The 14,831-nt window shown below is 57.1% G+C and overlaps 2 protein-coding genes across 2 annotated transcripts in view; one reads left to right on the forward strand and one right to left on the reverse strand.

Annotated features, from left to right (window-relative positions):
• The window catches only part of LOC104992653 (chromosome unknown open reading frame, human C19orf44), a 22,727-nt gene extending 18,590 nt beyond the window's left edge, over positions 1 to 4,137 (forward strand). Inside the window, exons 7-9 of the mRNA XM_010845603.1 lie at positions 3 to 44; positions 1,654 to 1,820; positions 3,672 to 4,137. Coding sequence (XP_010843905.1) covers positions 3 to 44; positions 1,654 to 1,820; positions 3,672 to 3,743 — 281 coding nt within the window. The 3' untranslated portion in view covers positions 3,744 to 4,137. The remainder of the gene's footprint in view (positions 1 to 2; positions 45 to 1,653; positions 1,821 to 3,671) is intronic.
• Positions 4,138 to 4,216: 79 nt separating this feature from the next.
• The window catches only part of CHERP (calcium homeostasis endoplasmic reticulum protein), a 19,481-nt gene continuing 8,866 nt past the window's right edge, over positions 4,217 to 14,831 (reverse strand). Inside the window, 12 exon segments of the mRNA XM_010845602.1 lie at positions 4,217 to 5,584; positions 5,853 to 5,947; positions 6,437 to 6,553; positions 6,637 to 6,780; positions 7,127 to 7,213; positions 7,875 to 8,008; positions 8,864 to 9,102; positions 9,944 to 10,168; positions 10,171 to 10,378; positions 12,041 to 12,216; positions 13,256 to 13,493; positions 14,706 to 14,795. Coding sequence (XP_010843904.1) covers positions 5,391 to 5,584; positions 5,853 to 5,947; positions 6,437 to 6,553; positions 6,637 to 6,780; positions 7,127 to 7,213; positions 7,875 to 8,008; positions 8,864 to 9,102; positions 9,944 to 10,168; positions 10,171 to 10,378; positions 12,041 to 12,216; positions 13,256 to 13,493; positions 14,706 to 14,795 — 1,947 coding nt within the window. The 3' untranslated portion in view covers positions 4,217 to 5,390.

Consider the following 14,831-nt stretch of genomic DNA (forward strand, 5'->3'; position numbering starts at 1 on the left):
GCCCCCCATCGCCAGCCATGTCATCAGTGCAGACGCCATAGAAGGTAACAGCCCAGCCCACCTTGTGGGTTCCTTTAGGTGAAGCAGACACATTTTACCTGCAGTTTCACATCCACCCTTGGAGGCGTAGGGCCACCCCTAGGTGCTGGGTTTGGAGAATCTGTTGGTGGGACGGTCACAGCCACAGGTAACTGCCACAATTTCTGGGCTCCCAGATGACAGACTGGGTGTCCCAGAACCTTTTCTGTCTTGCAATAGGACACCCATGTTGGAGAAAACAGGAAGGTTGGCAGGGACACACTGCAAGCCTCCTGCCCCGACAGGGCCGTCTTTATGTGTTCCCTCTGAGACCGTCTCTCCAGATTTCATAGCTGCTTTCCTCCAGCAGGCGCTCAGCCAGTGCTGAGTGGCCAGTCCTGTGGACACGGCCCTTGCCTTCTTGCTGAGTGTGGAGGGGTCACGGGGCCTTGGGGAGGCCCCGCCAAGCCTGGGGTGAGAGGAAGGTGCCAGTGAAGAGGTGACGGTCACTGTAGGAAACCCAGTCTGTGCCAGGTCCCCATGGGGCCACTGATGGCTCACACGACAGAAGCCGGGGGGCGTCTGGAACCTGTTCTTTTTCTTACCGTTTCAATTTTCTTACCATTTTTAGAAGATGAAGATGTTAAAATGTATTGGTTATAAGTAAAATGTTTATATCTTTAAAAAAAAAACACCCTCATCCTTTTTTTAAACATAATATTGACCTCAGTGACTTTTCCATGAGTATAGTCTTAGTAATGATCTTTTTTATTTTAGTAATGAGCATTTTTAACCATTGCAGTTATTTTTAATTGTACTTTTATTTTGTTAAAATTATATATAAATATTTTTAAAAAAATTTCTGGCCATGCCATGTGGCATGTGGGATCTTAGTTTCCTCACCAGGGATCAAACCTGTGCCCTCTGCAGTGGAAACTCAGAGCCCTAACCACTGGACCATTAGGGAAGTCCCTAAAAATTTTATCTTAATTGCATTTTAAATTATTTTAATTACGTGTTTAAACATGCATGCGTGCCTGCTCGGTTGCTTCACTCGTGTCTGACTCTGCAACCCCATGGACTGCAGCCCGCCAGGCTCCTCTGTCCATGGGATTCTCCTGGCGAGAATACTGGAGTGGGTTGCCATGCCCTCCTCCAGGGGACTTTCCCCACCCAGGGATAGAACCCGTCTCCTGCATTTCAGGTGGATCTTTACTGCTGAGCCACCAGGAAGCCCCACATGTTTAAACATACGAAGTGTAAAATTTCCACTCTTGCTTATTTTGAAGTGTACAATTCAGGAGAGTTAGACCCACACCATGAGGCTGCACTGTCTGGAGAGCCACGTCGCTGGCCTTCCTCCCTTGTGTTGGACACTGAGGTTGAGGCTTCCAGTGGTGCCTGGGGGTCGATGGTGTGAGACCCACACACAAGTCAGAGAGCGCAGTTCATCTACCGCTGAGCAGAAAGGCGCAGAACGAGGCGAGGCGGCTGCTGCTTCCGGAGGGGCAGTACCTGCGGAGAGCATCCTGCCACAGCCGAGGGGTGGGGGTGCAGGGCTGGCCGGGGGGTGCGGCGAGGGCTGGGGGCTGGGGCCCCGGGGGGCCGACAACTGACCGGGAGCCGGGATGGCAGCCCTGACTGCATACAGCCCGGCCGTGTTCGCACTCAATGATGTGCTGAAGCAGCAGCTGAGCCTGACGCAGCAGTTCATCGAGGCCAGCCGGCACCTGCACGCGTCCCTCCTGCGCTCCCTGGATGGAGACTCATTCCACTACCACACCCTGGAGGAGGCCAAAGAGGTGACCGCGGGCTGCCCCACTTCCATGGGGGGAGAGGGCAGGGGGCTTCCAGGGTCAAACCAAAGAGGTGACCACAGTGCTGCCCCCACTTCCATGGTGGGGAGAAGGCAGGGGGCTTCCAGGGCTCCCATTTCCATGGTGGGGCGAGGGCACGGGGCTTCCGGGGCCCCCACTTCCATGGAGGGGAGAGGGCAGGGGGCTTCCGGGGCTCCCACTTCCATGGAGGGGAGGGGGCAGGGAGCTTCCGGGGCTCAAACTGGGGCGCTGGGGATGCTGGGGCCCAAGCCCCCTTCGGTCCTGGCCAAAGGAGCCCCTTTCTCTCCTTGGTTGTGACCAAGGCTGGGGCAGGGATGCCGTGTGACGTCAGAGCAAAGGTGCCCTTCTCCTGGGTGAGGGCCCTGCCCCTCCACAGACCCTTCCTGAGGGCCACCAGTCCCAAGGGCTGGCGCTCCGGGGATATCACACTCATCTCGCTTTTTCCCCTGCAAAATTCATTTCTTGTCCGATGACAAAAAGACATTATTTTATAAAAATCCTGTTGGACATCTGTTACTTATAAAGTTCTCCATAATTTCAGGGATAATTATTACCAGCTTGATATATATCCTTTAGATTTCTCCTATGTAATATATAAACTGTTAAGCATGTATACAGTATCATGTCACGTATCCTATACAACGTATAAAATATATAGAACAGGTGTAGTGCTATACGTGATGTGACAGGTGTTTCTTTATAGAAATGGCATCCTACTATATGAATTGTTCATTTTTAGCATTTCAGCTACATATATTTTAGTACGTATTTCTTAAGAATAAGGACTTTAATAATCACAATACCACTGTGATACCAAAACCAAACTGACTTTTCTCAGTTACCATTATTAGGTGTCCAGTGTTCAGATTTTCACTCATCTCATAAAAGGTGTACATTTCATTCCTGTTTTCTTCATGTGTATCCAGAGTCCTACATCAAATTTACTTACTATTTTTTTAGACTCCTAACCTATATATATCGGAGAAGGCAATGGCACCCCACTCTAGTACTCTTGCTTGGAAAATCCCATGGACAGAGGAACCTGTTAGGCTGCAGTCCATGGGGTCACTAAGAGTCGGACACGACTGAGCGACTTCACTTTCACTTTTCACTTTCATGCATTGGAGAAGGAAATGGCAACCCACTCCAGTGTTCTTGCCTGGAGAATCCCAGGGACGGGGGAGCCTGGTGGGCTGCCGTCTATGGGGTCGCACAGAGTCGGACACGACTGAAGGGACTTAGCAACCTATATATATAGCAGAGGTTCTCAGCCCTGAGCAGTGAGACCCCCGAAGGCCTGACCACCTGGTTTGCCTTGGCGGTAGGGTGGGCCTGGGAGTGGGTGTTCCTCCCACGGGCCCACTGGGGACCCACTCTGAGAACCGCTGCTTACAGGCCACCCCACCTTCCCTACCTCTTGTTTCCTTAAAGTTTATTGGTTGGAAGAAAACAGGCTGTCCCACTTTCCCACGTTCTGGACTTGGCTGATGGCACCCCTGAGGGGTCCTTGAACTTGTTCTGCTGTTGGACGTTGTTAGCTGAATGCAAGCTGAAGTGATCTGATTGCTTCTGCCTACAGCCCCTGAGTGGCTGGTGGCCTGCTCTGCTCTAGGCCCATACCCTGAGGGTGGCACCTGAGCCCTTCTCCCCAGCCTGTATCCTCTGGGCAGCCGGGTAGCCCTGCCCCTGTCCCCTTTACCACAACCCCTCTTCCTCTTAGCCCCTGGAGACAGACAGGTGCCATCCCCAGGCCCCAGGACCTCAGTGCACGGAGGCAGCAGCGGTGATGGCTTCCTTGTGTCCTCTGCCCCACAGTACATCAGACAACACAGGCCCGCCCTGCTGACCATGGAGGAGGCCCTGGAGGAGGTAAAGAAGGAGCTATGAGTGCCAGGAGAGATGGGCTCGAGTACCTGAGGAGCTGGTCCCGTACACCGGCCGTGACACACACCCCCGAGACCCCAGGGGGCATTCGGTGGTTGGGGTGCTCATCATTTCCAGCTGAGTAGCCATCTTGTTGGTGTGCCTGTCGTGGGAGAGGACACCACAGGCCAGTGAAGTGGAACCAGGTGGAGCCTGTCACCACGCGCACAGGATGGGGATGCCAGCATGCCAGGGGATGCCACGTGGAGTGGCTCCACCGGGGCAGGTGCTGGCTTCTCAGGCTCACGAGACGGTGGGGGTGAAGAGCCCCCTCGACTAACGAGGGAGCAGGGCCACGCGTCCATGCTGGGGACCCCCGTGAGACACCCAGGCAGAGCTCCAACCCAACTCCACGATTCAGACAGTCTGCACTCAGGACGCACCTCCGCCCTCCTCAGCCTGAGTACGCTTCTGATTTAAACACAGGGATAAAAGTCTTTAAAAAAAAGGTCTTTATTTGAAGGCAAAACAGTAAAATCCACAAGAAATTGTTAACAACACGTTTACATTTTATCTTGAATCAGACACGTTTGAACAATTCACAGCTACAGGAAATCTAGAACAAAAATCAAACAGTTTATCCTATCAGGTTGAAAAGTTGGAGAGGATTTTGCATCTTATTGAAAAGAATTTTCCAAAAATGTTTCTGTACAAATAAACGGCACTGCACCAAGCTGCCCGGGGATGCCAAGGAGGGCGGATCCCAGGCGGCTCCTGGCAGAGGCGGCCCCCTCTGGCCTTCCCGCCCTTTGGGGGCAGGTGGGGACCCGCGAAAGAAGTGACCGAGCAGGAGGCAGGGCCAGGGCTCGCGCCCCACACTCTGGATGAGAATGGGCCGTCTCACACGAGTGCTGGTGTGGGGGTTCCTCTCAGTGAAAAAAGCAAGTGGAGACGCCAAGGGTGCAAGTTCTCCGAGGGCGTCATTGTTCCGTGACCTGAAGATGCCTCAGGTGAGTTTCCTCAGAACTTTTTGTTTCTGCAGGTAACAGCAAATGGCTAATGTTCGAAAAAAAAAAAAGAAAAAAAATCCTCAACTTAAACAGCTAAGTAACTGAATTAAGGGCTGGTATGTCTCAGGGGAAATAGGTTTCAAATTATGTCCCTGGGGATCAGCCTAGATCAGTATTCTTTTTTCTAAAACTAAACTGCTTGGAATAAAAATGAAAACCCCATTTAACTCTGCAAATCAAAAAGGTTCTGCTTTTTTCCATTTTTAACGAGTGAGCAGTAGCAGCGCCTGGCCTGGCGTGCGTGCGCAGGGCCCGTGCACACACACCCCCTGGTTTCAGAGGCTCAGGCTGAGGGGAGAGTGAGACGGCCGTGCCTTCAGACAGTGGGAGTTTTTATCCAGGGGTCTTGTGTCTCTTGCTTCACTGTCCGGGGAAATAAGCTTGTGGCCGCGTGGGCTGGGCACCCCTGGTGACGCCTGCTGCTACGTTAGAGCTGGTGTGCGGGTGGGGCCTGGGCCTTCGGCACCATCCAGCGTGGCACTGGTCACGAGACCCGCGCCCGTCTTCCTCCTCCTGTCGCTCCCACGGGCAGAGCCGAGGGGAGCGGGCTGCCCCTGCCATCCTCCACCAGCAGTGGGCCCAGCAGCGGGGCTCTGCCGGCCTACTTGCACTCCTCCCGGGCCTTCATGCGGGCGATGAAGGAGTAGCTCTTGTTCCTGCGGTAGTTCTCGTAGGGGTCGTCCAGGGCCACGCCCACACCCTTGTACTGGTCCCACTTGTCCCGCACGTCCCCCCCCTTGATGGGGTCCTGGATCCCTTGCTCCTTCACGCCGAGGCCACCGGATCCACTCCAGCCTGAGAGAGAGACGGATGAGTGGTTACGACCCAGGGGACCCAGGGGAAGCCCGAAGCGTTGCGCCTTTACCCTGATATGAAGTTCAGTGCAAATGCCTACAGGGAGTCCACGACACGCAGGGCACACACTTGGAACTAACGCGGTGAGAAAGAGCACCGGCAGAAGCCCTGCAGGTTTCTGTTTCCAAGCGGGAACCTTCTGACTCCCTCAGCCCCCTCAAACCCCGAGTGCCCAGAGCGGGCTGTTCTGTCTTCCCCGGAAACTTACCCATTTTCACCAGCATCTGATGTCCTTTGTTCTCTTCCCCAAGCCTTGAGTCGGGTATAGGAGGTGCTGAATTAGAACCCAGACCAGCCGAGGAACTAAAATTAAGACAGGTAACGTCTTTTACAAAAGAGCGGATACATTTATTGGAATGAAAACTTAGAGTATTACAGCATGTGGCTTCTATGAAGGGTCGCCAGCGTGAGACGGACACACACACACACGTTTCGGGTCTCTAGCCGCCTTCTTTATCCTCTTCGCCGGCCAGTTAAGGGGGTCCCCTAAGATGACGGTCCCTGCCCCACACTTGGTGGCAACGGCCGGCCACACCGAACCCGTCAAATGGTTAGAAAACAGAGCCCAGCCCTGGCCTTGGGCTTCACAACGTGACCGCAGAGGTAAGAGCGAGGAGTGAGACGCGATGCCACCGTCACTGCGCTAGCGAGCGCCCAGGGGCCCCCAGGTGCCACCTGGGCGCGGGCCGCCTAGAGAGGGTCTTCTAACGACACGTTTCAACATTCACAGCAAAGCATCAGAAGGTTCCAGTGCTACCAGAGATCATTGGACAGTTAAGACAGAAATCTTACGGCGGGGTGGGGCTCCTGGACCGTGACCGGTGCCTCCTTCCTGGGGAGTAGGACTTGGACCTTGAGCGCGAGCGGGAGCGGGAGCGGCTGCGAGAGGAGCGGGAGCGGCTGCGGCTCCTATGGGCCGGGGAGAGGGAAGGGTCAGTACGGCCACCAAGAGGCCCCAGGCCTCACACCCCGTGCAGCGGCGCCCTGCTCACCTGGATCTAGAACGGGAGTAGGAGCGAGAGCAGGAGCGGGACCGTGACCTCGAGTAGGAGCCGGACGACTTGGAGGACCTCGAGTTGGAGCGTGAGGAGGAGCGCCCTCGGCTTTTGGATCTGCTCCGAGACCTTGAGGGTCCACTGCGGGGAGAGGCCTGGTGAGCCGGAGGCACCCCCCAGCCCTGCCCTAGAGGACCCAGAGGAGCCCAGTGCGGGGGCAGACACACCCCTTCCCGCACGCTGCGCGCCAGCTGGTGCGTCCTGTCTTACTCTGGCCGTGTGGGCGGCGGCTCCCGGCACCCTTACCGTAGGGTGCTTCACCCAAGACCCAGGCAAAGACCAGAACTAACCCCACCCCTGCCCCTCGCCTTGGGTGTGACACCACAGAGAGCCCGTGGGCCATGGTGGAGCTGCCTGCAGGCCGCCCTGGGACGAGACTGTGGAGACTGGCTCTCCACAGGGGACGCGGCGGGCATGCGACTCTCACCTGTTCCTCTTCTCCTGGCCTTTCCTCCGCCGGGCCCGCATCTTTGCTCGGAAGAACTCGTAGAGACCGTTCTGCTCCCAGCCTTCGCTGTAAGACACAAGTGTCCCAGGGCTGAAGGGAGACCCAAGTCTCCCTCCTCAGGGACCTTCTGCCCGACAGGCCGTCCCTCTTTTGCTTGGGATCCTGAGCAAGGACCCAGCACGAAAGCCCTTGGGGGCTTGCCTCGACAGGCTGCCCCTTGGAGGAGGAGCCAGGCTGAAGGGCGGGCCAGCCCCAGGATGCGCCCCCAGCCCTGCGTGGCTTCCTCGCCTTTCCAGGCTGGGGTTTCTCTGAACAGCTGAGCAGGTTACCATAACGGGGGCTGAGGCACTCTGATGTAGGCAGGTAGGCCTGTGCCCTGCCACACGGCAGGGTAACCACTGAAGTGAGATCACCAGGGGAGAGGCTCCTGAGGGACGCCTATGACAAAGCCTGCTGGGCGGCAGCTGGCCGTCTCTGAAACACACCTGCCCCGAGATAAGCGCTTGTCTGATGTGATAAAAGCTTTCTATCGAGGGCACTGCACGTGTGACACGCGAGCTGGGGGCGAAGTGGGCCCTCCTAGTCAGGCTCCTCACGCCACCCCGGGGCACAAGGTGTGCCTGCTGTGAGTTTCTGGTGAAGAAAGACCCGGGAGGACAGGCCGGGAGGGGACAGCAGCCTCCCCTCCTGCTGCCGGCCCCTCGGCGGGTCTCCGGGAGTGCCATACCTGTTCCTGGGCCTGTCATGGGAGGGAGGGCTGTAAAAGGCCTCCACGGCCGCCAGCAGCCTCTCGCTGGGTGGCATGGGGGGTGGGAGGCGGATGTCTTTAGGATCCAAAGGCTTGTACTCGTGGTCTTCCAGCTGCAACAGAGAACACGCTGTCACCACTCCCTGCCTCAGCGCCCCAGGCCCATCCCATCCAGGGAACCGAGGGGCAGCAGACAGCTGTCCTGGGCATCAGAGTGCCTCAGGCGGCCCTTCTTGGGAAACCCCATACTCTTGAGGGCTTTAACCACACCAATGACTCAGTAGCTACAGAATTCTCTCTCTACCAAAAATGCAAAGACCCTGTTTATCCAGACCCTCCGTGGACCCCAGATGCCCTCACTTGCCGACCACTGAGCTGTGCCCAGATGCCCACCTCCGGGGCCCCGCTCTGTGCCCCCTTCTCTGCTCCAGCCCCTACCCCAAGGGCAGCCCCACTGGCACCTCGACCTTTAGCTCTCCACGCTGCCCCCGTGTAACCCGTCTCAACTTCCAGGGAGGGGCAATGACCAGAGTGCCCTGAGCCCTGGCCCTGGCTCCCTTCTGACCCCCTTTCCTGCCTTGCTTGATTGGTTGACCACCCCTTTTCTGAGAAACCCCTGTCCTCAGTCCCTGGACAAGGGGCTTCCAAGTCCAGGACCAAGAGGACCCCCCTTCACACCCAGCCTTCTCGAGCAGTACCAAACCTGCAGCCCAGGACGGATGCTCAGAGGAGCAGAGGGACATGGGCCTTGCTCACGGCCACGTGTGAGCGTGCAAGGTAGGGTCGTTAACTGAGGCACACCCTTAATGACAAGCTGATGAAGTTCATTGGGGTGCAGGAAATGGGGGGGACAGAGGCCTGGGAAACAACGTCTTGTAGCCAAGTGGGGAATGGATCCTACCCGTGACCGTCCCACCTGGAGGACAAGCATGCGTGGCGAGGCCTGGCGCTCAGCTCTGCAACGTTACCTTCACGAGGGGGGCCATGAGCCCAGCAGGGAGGTCGAAGTAGGGCACGTTGGGGACCAGGCTGGGGTCGTCATGGTTGATGTGCGGAGGGCCCTGTCGCCGCATGTGCGGGGGCTGCCCGTTGAAGCCGTGGGGTGGAGGGCCGAAGTCAGGGTGCTGGGGCCCACCCCAAGGCGGATGCTCGTTGATCCCAGGGTGAGGCATGCGGTGGCCGGGGTGGTGGTGAGGGGGTCCCATTTCTGCAGAACAGAAACTGCACTCAGGCCTGCTGGCAAGTCAAGAGCTGGGCAGTGCTTCGTTCACAGCCCCGAGGAATAGCTGGGGCTGGCAGTGGCCTGTCCTGCACACACAGCTGCACCTAACAGACCTCCGGGGTGAAAGAAGGAACCACAGGGAAATCACATAACCTTCAGAGAGCCATGTTATGAGCTCAACTGTGCAAATTCCCCTGCAAATTCACTCCTAGTCCTGAGAAACTGAGGTCCTGTGAGTGGGCCCTGATCCAATACTGACTGGTATCTCTGTAAGACGAAGACACTAACACATAGAGGAGACGCGGGGAGAGGTCGGCCATCTACAGGCCCCCAGGAGGCCTCAGGAGGCACCAAGCCAGCTGACACCCTGATCTCAGACCTCCAGCCTCCAGAACTAACTGTGGAGAAATCCTTGCTGTGGGAGGCACCCAGCCCATGGCCCTGTTACAGCAGCCCTAGAACACTTCACATAAGCAATAAACCTACTGGTTTCCCAGCTCAATTTATAGTCAAGAATGGATGCGAAAATCCAGGAAGAAGCTACGAGTAAAAACGAAATTTTTTTAGAAAACACAGAATCAGCCTGCCCACGTGTGGGAGGTGCCCACAACAAGGCTGCCAGTGTGCGCTCACCTGCCCCCTGTCCGGGCCTGGGCCGGGCTTCCCTGTCACCCTACAACCCCTCCGCCTGCCACCCTGGCTCAGGGCATGCCAGGTCACATGGCAGGCTGGCGAGTGAGCTGGCCTCGGGGATCTCGGGACAGGTGAGGATGTGTTCACTGGCCCCAGGACAGACCCCGCCCCCCAAGGCTGATCTCACACTCACCCGCTTGAAAGTCCCCTTGAGGGTAGTCGAAGCGGTGAGGGTAGGGCGGCCGCTCGAAGGGGTGTCGTGGGGGGAAGTCATCCTGCATGAAGCGGGGTGGGAAGCGGTTGAAGTTGTGGGGGTGCGGCGGCTGGTTGAACTGCGGGTGCTGCTGGTGGGGCGGGAAGGGCCCGCGGAAGTGCGGCGGCCGCTGCATGCGGAAGGGCGGCTCGCGCTGGCCCCCGCCCAGGGCGGCTGCTCGTGCTGGCTGTTCCAGGGGCCCTCGAACTGGCTGTTCCAGTTGGGGTCAGGTTGGCTGTTCCAGGGGGTGTCGCGCTGGCCGTTCCAGCCGGGGTCCCCGCGCTGCTCGCCCCACATGCCCTCGTGGCTGTTGTTCCAGGGTGGGCAGTGGGGCGGCCCGCCCTGGTGGTGTGGGTAGGGGGGCTGCTCAGGAGGCTGCAAGGCAAAGGCAGAGGTGAGTCCCGGCCCGTGCCGGGCACGCGGGGTGCGCGGCAGCCACCTGCCGACACTGGTGTCTGGCTGCAGGGTGGGCGGCCGTGAGCCCAGCACCTGAGCTGCAAGCCTACAGTCCAGCTGGGCATGACCGCCTTCACGTCACTCTGACCCGGGCGGAGGATGTGAGGTGCCTGCCTGCACCCCGGGCCCAGAATCTCAACTGCCGCACCCACATCAGGGCCAGGGAGCACCCCAACCTCATGCCTGACAGAAGCCGTGGGATGAACACCCGTCCACGAGCCCCTCAGCGGCACAGGGCAGGGGTGCTTCCCCAGTGCTCCCCGGGTGTGCAGGCTGAGCCATGGGGCCCCTGACCACACCCCTGCCTGCCTGTTCCCCCTTCCGTCGCGTCTCTCCCCAACACGGTTCTCTCATCCTGTCTCAGTGTCTGCTATGCCACCAGGAACTGTCTTACCATGAGTCGAAGACAGTAAGTTCCAGAGCCTGCCTGGCTGCTGCTCTCAACACTCAATGAGCCAGGACTGCAACCCAGACTCAGGACCAGCGTGAGGCTGCCCAGAGGGCCACCTCCAGGAGCAGGGCTGGGAGGCCGGCTCAGGCCACCACACCCTCAGGTCTTTCGAGAGAAACCCCAAAGCCAGATTTTCAATATAACAACTATTTCAAAACGCATAAGACGCCACATGGGCAGGCCAGGCCGTGGTGTCCTACCGTGCATGGTAGGCACACTGCTAGCCTTCAGTGAGGGAGCCCCACTGTTGTGAGCCTAACCTGCTGGTCCCTAGAAAGACTGAGCCAGGAGACCTGAGGCATATCTGTTTCCGCATCAACCGAATGGGCAGAAGCGCCTCCACGTGAGAGGGTGCCCATGACCTGGCTGTCACCGCAGGCACCCACAGATGGGGGCCACTTTGTGCAGACACCCAATCCTTTGTGAAGCTGAGGGTAGGCTGGGGGAAGGGGGGCAAGTCACAGCCACGATCCCTTACTCGTCAGCCCAGAGCCATCTCCCTTACACACCCCGTCCAAACAGGATCACAAGGGAGGGCCACACCCAGCACAGCCGGCCCACAGGCAGATGGACGCCCAGAGCTGGACCTGGACGCTCTGACCAGGCCCAGGCCTGGACAGCAAACTGTGGGCTGCCTGCCAGTCATGCTCTGCCTGATGAGTTGCACCCGCCCTGGCCTATGAGTCTGACTCCAAGGAACCTGGAGGGAGGGACGGACCAGTGTCCCAGCCCCAGAAAACGCTGCCGGCCGAACGCTTTTCACTTCCTTCCCTTTCTAAGCACCAGGTTCTTTCTAAGGTGATGAGATGTTGACACTGCTGGCCGAACCAGTTAAAAAGGGAAGGAAGCACATCACCGCACTATACTCAACACGGTGAACCTTCCGAGCATTCACGTGAACGTGCGGCCTGTGTGAGAAGCCCAGGCAACCCAAGCGCCCAGGAAGGATGCAAAGGCCCAGCTTTCCTCCCCAGCTCCGTCCCCACACCTTGGGAAGATGACCACCCTCTGGCCGCCCCTGCCACCCCGTGCCCTGCTGCAGAATCAGTTAAAGGCCCATGAACCCACACAGGCGCCAGCACCCACCTGCCTGCCATCCACCTACCCCAGCAGCAAGTTCTAAGAGATACCTGCTGTTGGCCCCAAGGAGCAACGGGGTGAGGCTGGTCGAACCAGGGGGGCTTGTTAGGTGGGATCTGGTCATGGGGCCCAGGGCCACGGGGGCCGCTGGCGGCAGGGTCCTGAACCCCTCCTGAGGTGTCGTATTCGGAAGACCCGGGCATCTGGATGGGAGGCTTGCTGTCATCTAGAACCAGACAAAAGAGCAGTCAGAGAAGGGGGCGGCAGGAAGCACCACCAGAAATGATCTTCAGCAAGCACCCAGGGCCTAGCCAGGCTGGGCTTTACCGCCCAATAAACCCTTCATTTTTGACCCCAAGGAAAACTGCTACTGCCTTGGGGAAGGCAGCACAGACAGAAGACTTGTTCGGGATACACACCTCTCTTCTTTGAAAGCTTGACAGTAAGTATCCTACTTATTGACTGCTATACCATATGGACTTTAGCTTACTCAAAAATTTTTATCCTCATTTTATTAAATACACTTACTGCATCTAGCTGAAAAATCATTTCTTCCCAACTGTTATTCTGCTAGATTTTCTAGTATTTACAAAAAAAAAAAAGATTTTGAATTTAGTTAGCTGTGCCGGGTTTTAGTCACAGCATGTGGGATCCAGTTCCCTGACCAGGGGTGGAACCCGAGCCTCCGCATCGGGAGCACAGAGTCTGAGTCACTGGACCATTAGGGACATCTCAGATTTTCTAGTATTAAACCACCCTTACGTATTCCTAAAACATACCCTACTTGATCATGATGTACCTTTTAAATCCTCGGCTAGACTTCACTTGCTGAGGTTTTATTTACTATTGTTCCATCTCTGCTCAGAAATGACAGTGGGTTAACATTTTTCTATATTATTACCACAACAGACCCAGATCTTCCTAGACTTTAATAATTCCTACTCCGTTGGCTCTCTTAGGTACTTGATATCTTTTAAAAAAATTTCTTTCCCTGCTCACGTGCATCTTGTATTAAGTTATCCTGGCCTAGAAAATGACTTGGAGAGCCTTCCTCTCCATTCTCTGGGATGGTTTGTATTCAACTGTCTCAGGTGTAAGGGCTGGGTTGCATGTACCCGTGAAATCACCTGCCTGGTGCTTTTAAGTAGATTAGAATCTGATCCTAGGATTGGACCTGAGACTACAGAACCCGAGCCCTTCCTGAGGGGAGAAGACTGCTTTCTGGAGGCTGCCTCCGGGGGGTGGGTGCTGAGGAAGCCACGTACCAGGCTGGGTGGTTGGCGGGATGGCCGGGGCGGGTGTGGGGGCTGGGGGCGGGGCAGGCGGCGGCGGTGTGGCCTTGACGTCAGCTTCCATTTGCGGCATCTGGATCTGCTGTTGCTGCTGCTGCTGAGTCAGGCTGTTGACAAACTCCTCATGCTGGGTCTTGAGGGTCTGGATTTGCTGCTGGAAGGCCAGCTGCACTGGCTGGACCACTGAGGAGTATTCAGTGATGAGGGTTGCCTGGGGGAGAGCATGGAAGCCAGCGCTCAGCATGTGGGACTCAAGGTCCGAGACCCTCTGGAGCAGCACAGGGACAGCACCCAGAAGGTTGGGGCGACGCTGTAGACAGCAAGGTCCAGGGATCCAAGGCTGGCGAGGGATTGTCACGTAAAATAATCAGCTTGGGCTTGACAACCACAGAGCATCTCAATCTAGCCAGATTTGGTAAAGAACAGTGCTGCAGTAGCTTAGAATTCCCTCACAAAGGGAATACACAAGGACGGCCGTGCCCTGGGCTGACACACACCCTAGGACGGGCTCACAGGCCATATGGCTTTGAACAAGTCACCACCTCCCTGGGGCCTCAATTTCTTCATCTGTAAAATGGGACGATAACAGAACCTACCTCTGGGGACTAGGAAATAACACAGTGAACAGGACCAGGGCGGCTCAGTAACCATGAGCTACTGCCACCAACTCAAGAAAAGAAAAGCAGGGAATATCACTGTGGTATGGTGATGTGAGCCCGTTCTTATTTAGCAACCAAAAAAAGTGGGTAGAATTTTTTAAAAGCCTGAGATGCACTCTCCTCGTTTGCCTCTCTGAGCTCGAAAGCTTCTCCCCTATAGGGAGGGCAGCGGTCAGGAGCATCACAGGGGCAACAGTCAGCATGTGGCTTCTGACGCTCAAGCTTCTGACACTTCTTGATGTGCAGGAAGACGACACCTCACGGCCTGACAATCAGGGGTGTGAGCTGTGTCTTTTATCCAGACAGCTGTTGCTGGGGTGGCAATGCCAGAGCCACGGCAGAGGGAACCAAGGAGATCTGGCCCTCCTCTCCCTGCCCTGCAGCCCTGTCCTCTGAGCAGATGCCCCCTCTGAGAAGCACACAGGGGACCCTGCGCCCAACACAATGACCATGGCAGCCTACTTAAGGTTTTACGCACGTCCCTATCATGCCTGGGGGACCAGGGCAGACGGACCAAAGACATCCCTGAGAGCAGGGCCCACACCAGGTAGCTGGTCATGGCAAGCCAGGAGACACCCTGACGGGCTCCCTTAGGGGGAGCTCACTGGCTGTTGTGGAGGGGGTGGGCCCCAGTGCTGCTCCTCAGACCCCGCCTCCTGCTGCTCACCACCACACCAGGGCACCCCTGGGAGTTGGGTTTGGAAGATGCTACCAGGACCCCAAGGGCACCACCCAGCCCCCCAACCTCAGGGAGCAGCGCCCACCTGGTACTGGCCGAGCCCCAGGGCCGGGCTCTGTAACTGCTGGATGATGGAGTCGTCGAAGTAGCCGTTCTTCTCCCAGAGCTGTAGGAGCTGGACGTGGAGAAGGGAGAGGCTTGTCAGGGGGAG

Source organism: Bison bison, unplaced genomic scaffold, assembly GCF_000754665.1.
Source record: "Bison bison bison isolate TAMUID 2011002044 unplaced genomic scaffold, Bison_UMD1.0 scf7180017864221, whole genome shotgun sequence".
NCBI lineage: Eukaryota > Metazoa > Chordata > Mammalia > Artiodactyla > Bovidae > Bison > Bison bison.